This window comes from Arachis ipaensis, chromosome B03 (genome assembly GCF_000816755.2).
Source record: "Arachis ipaensis cultivar K30076 chromosome B03, Araip1.1, whole genome shotgun sequence".
NCBI classification, from domain to species: Eukaryota; Viridiplantae; Streptophyta; class Magnoliopsida; order Fabales; family Fabaceae; genus Arachis; species Arachis ipaensis.
This window is the reverse complement of record NC_029787.2, coordinates 5281106-5285661: the sequence shown is the minus strand read 5'-3', so window position 1 is coordinate 5285661 and position 4556 is coordinate 5281106. Positions and strand designations below refer to the sequence as shown.

The 4556-nt window shown below is 34.0% G+C and overlaps 1 protein-coding gene across 1 annotated transcript; it reads left to right on the top strand.

Annotated features, from left to right (window-relative positions):
* On the top strand, nucleotides 571–2964 carry LOC107629049 (probable E3 ubiquitin-protein ligase RHC1A). Its single transcript, XM_016331733.2, has 2 exons — nucleotides 571–622; nucleotides 1768–2964. Exon 2 carries the CDS (start codon nucleotides 1816–1818, stop codon nucleotides 2719–2721), a length of 906 nt encoding a protein of 301 aa, XP_016187219.1. The 5' UTR covers nucleotides 571–622; nucleotides 1768–1815; the 3' UTR covers nucleotides 2722–2964.

Below are 4556 nucleotides of genomic sequence, written 5' to 3'. Positions count from 1 at the left end.
GACTTGAAAAAAAAAAGTGGCGACCCCCGAACTTCTTCTTGAAACTAAGAAAGCATATTATTTTATGATAAATTCATCTATTATTTATTCTTGTTTATTTTTTATTTAACTACTACCTAAAAGGATCATTGATGAAGGGTTTACGTTATCTTTAATATTAGATGGATTGAAATAAATAAATAAATATAAACATATATAAATAAGAAAAAAACTGTACATGGATTTGTATACCGACGAACGTTACTTTACTTTTACTTTTACTTAAAAGATTATTTAAATTACATTTAAAACAACACTAATGTAATTCCACCTTTTTTTGTAGATTCTTGAAAAATTAGAATTTATAACATACTTGTAAAATACATTCTGTTATTTCATCGTAGGCTCAATTGATTTTTTACCATTGTTCTTATTTTTTATTCCCTTTAAAAAAAATTTCAAATTACTAATAAATAAATAAATGAATAAATAAATAAAAGTAAAAAATGAAGACTTTTCCCCTCTCAGTGGATGACCCCAGAAACCATAAAAAAGGGTCTTCTTCTTCGTCTTCTTATTTTCTCTCTCTACTTTCTCTCTCCGAAGCTCAGAAATTTGGCCTTCTAAGCTTCGATTTCCTTTGGTAAGTTATCTCTGACGAATCCTGAAGCTTTGATTCTGCCTTATCTTCCAAAAGTTTCGTACTTTTTGCTTTTTGGGAACCCTTTTTCCCCCCTTCAGTCAGTGATTTGGTTCCGTGGAATTGAAGTGTATTGATTACTTGGGAACCCAATTGAATTAAAAATTAGTGCTTTGATTATAACAACAGTTTGATTTGAGCTGGGATTTTCTGCTTACTCTTCAATTTTCAGTTTTGGATTTTGTGTCTCTGTATGTGTGTGATGCTTTCTCTCTACTGTGACTGAATTTGATGTTATTATTGAATCGTAATTGCTGTTTATGTGAGAGTAAACTGTGATTTGTGAAAGAATTTTGTTACTCCCTTGTTTGTCTTTGGTGATGGATTTAAAAAAAATAATGTTATTAGAAATGACCTATTTTTCAATATGCAGAGATTTTTACTTTTTTTTTTTTTTTGCCCCTTTTGTGTGACTTGTGTACCTGATTCCCGAACTGAATTTTGTTGTGATGATGGATTGAAGCAAGTTTTTGTCTTACTGCACATGAAATTTTTTATTGGAATTGTTGAATTGGACAATTGTTTGAGGAATACATTCAATATCACAGAGTGGTTTGCATTTAGTTACTTGCATTTTTTTTTTTCAACTTGCTTTTGTGCCTCAGAAATCATGATATGATCCAAAAGAGATACTCAAGTGATTTCTGCACTTGCAGCTCTCTGTTCTTAGCCCCGAGTTACCCTTTACTGGTAATTAGTGTTCTTATGTGCTTTTATATGCTGAATAAAGCCTTAATTGTCTTCTAGAACAACAAAAACAACAACAAACTGTATTTGATTTGTATTTTCATTTCCAATCCTAGGTTATTTTTGCAACAGAATTATGCTGCTGTCATCTGCGTCCAACTCGATCATGCATTTTTAGTTATTTTTTAAAGGAAAAATGCTACATTTTCATTTATTTCTTGCATGGTTTTCTGTTTTCTTTTCAATCCAATTGCTGTCTGAAGAAAGCTTTCATTGATGAGGATGTACATATCAACACTATAATAAGCCAATTGAATCCTCAAGGTTGTATTACTTATTGATTGATTTCGATTTTATAATTAGTTTTGATCTATTAGTTGTTTCTGTATTTTGTACAGAAGGGAAGTGAAATCCGGTGCAGAATTGGAGGCTTTAGTCAAAGAGAAAGAATGTCAAGTGGAGCAACGCACTGGTGTTACGAATGCAGGCAGCCAATTGTGCTCGGAGGGAGGGATGTTGTTTGTCCCTACTGTGATGGAGGGTTCGTTCAAGAACTTAATGAATTGCAAGGATTTGCGCCTCAACATGCCTTTCCATCATCACAGATGGGGGAGTTCCATCAGATGCCTGATTTTTTCGATGCTTTGCATGCTTTTATGGGGCGGAGGGGTCCTGATCCAAGGTTTGGTTTTATAGATGCTGTGGATAATTTCATGAGGCAGAGAATGGCTGGAAGGCACCCCAATTTTGATGTTAGAGGGAGGTCTGGTCCTGCCCCGGGTCCTGAACAGAGTTGGGGTGTTGTTAGTTCTGGTCCTTATTTGATATTTCACGGTCAAGTTCCTGGATTCACCTTGGCTAATGGCGGCAGTCCAAGAGGTGGTCCGAGGGGTGTTGATTTCGGTGACTACTTTATGGGCCCTGGACTTGAAGAACTTATTGAGCAACTCACCATGAATGAACGGCGTGGTCCACCCCCAGCTGCACGTACTTCAATTGACGCAATGCCTACTATTAAGATCACGAGTGCGCATCTTCGCCAAGATTCACACTGTCCCGTGTGTAAAGAGAAATTTGAACTGGGATCTGAAGCCAGAGAGATGCCATGTAACCATATTTACCACTCTGATTGTATTGTTCCTTGGTTGGTTCAGCATAACTCGTGTCCTGTTTGCCGTGTTGAACTTCCACCTCAAGGACATGCTAGTTCTCGTGGTAGTCGAAGTGGGGGTGGAAGGAACGCCAACAGTAGTGGTGACAGCGAGAGCAGCTCCAGGAGCAGGGAGAGCAGCCATCAGAGCCAAGGAAGGAGAAATCCTCTATCATTTCTGTGGCCGTTCCGTTCTTCCAGTTAAAACAATAATCATGGAAGCTTCTTCTAGTTCAAATGATAATCATGGATAATAGACTGTCCAATAATGCTTGTATCTTAAAATTCGGAGGAGAAAGAGCTTTTTTAAAAATGTTGCATTTTAAACTTTATCTCATGTATGGAAGATGGTAGATAGAAGTTTGTTACAATCTTTGTACATGCAATTTGCTTGCTTAGTTGATTCTCTTTGAAGCTTTTACCTGTCATTGTACAATTTTTATTTTTTCATGCTGCTTAGTTCCTGAGATAGCTGCATTATGAGATAGCTGCATTATCAGAGTATTTGGTTTATTGTGTCTGGTTCATTGAAAATATGAAAGCTTCTTGAATATACTTTCTGTATATTTTGAACCTAGTTTTATTCCATGTTTTGTAGCATAAACCTTTAAAGGGGAAAAAAAAAGATACTACAGATAGTGCTGAAAATTTATCACTCATCTTGTCCATATAATTGTGATAAGGTTTCATGTGTCTAATTTGATAAGTATGTGTCTTGTCTTGTATCTTGTTTTGGTTAAGTGTATAATTAGAGAAGTCAAATATAATCCTTTTTCTAGACTCATCTTCTAAATATTGTGGTAAGAACCTGACTTACATAGTTTCATTTAAAATAAAATGGTAATTATTATCTATAGCAGGAAGATTGAGTCAAAGTAGCTTAGTTCTCTGTACAGTACTTTATGCCTGTTTTTGCATGAATAATCTTAGGATAAGTGCCAATGAAAAAGACAAATCATAATAAAGAAATGGAAAAGTGTCATGTAGTGGGGGCCAACTTTTGATGATAGACAAGCCTTTGTAATTTTGTCATGTCCAAAAAGCAAGAAGAGATGGACCCTTTTGCATTAATTATTATGACAATGTGTCACTCACAAGCAGCATCATTCTCTAGCACTTGTGGTTGTATCACTTGTATGAGATGTGCTATATGCATGTATATGCTTTCAAACATGTTTTAGTACTTTTCTTATTAAAGATTTAAAGTAAGGTTAACATCTTATTTTCATATCTCATTCAATAATAAATAGATTGCAAGTTAACATGAGTGAGTATTACTAAATCCTACTGCATTTATTTTGTAGACATTGAATTATGTTAGAATGTTCAAGGGAATATCCTAATCAAGATGAGACTCAGCCACTTAAAAAAACTTTGCTATCAAAGACAATAAAAAGCAGCTTAAATATAACTATCTATAACTTTTTCTAATAAGTCATTATTTATAAATATAACTCTATCTCTATACCTTCTTCATTTGGTTAGGTGGTTGGTCATTTATATATAGCTATCTGCCATGTTTAAATAACAATGAGATTCAATAATATGTTTATTACTCAATTAGATTCTTATATTAAATGTTCAACTAACCCAGTTGTTTGCATACTAAAATTAAGTTTATAACAAGGTACCTACCACTCATCGGAAATGGTGTCCAAAAAAAAATTGCAATAGTGATGGTGACAGTAATGGCGATGGTATATTGAAACCTGTATGTTAGGACTGCCTGAAAATCCACACTATTTGCGACATAACATTCATAATTCAGTTAATAATTAAGGAAGGTTATCAGGTGTACCGGGAACATCGGTGTTCCAGTTGTTTTAACCGTTGAACTTAATTATAAAAAATATATATAATATATATTAATTGAAATCAATGGTTAAAACAACTGGAATACCGATGTTCTCCGGTACACCTGATAATTTTCCAATAATTTAACATAATAAAAAGATTAATGTTCATAATAAGGCACTTACCAATCATGATCGGGAATGGTGTCCAAGAAAAAATATAAATATTGATGGATTGTAATGATTT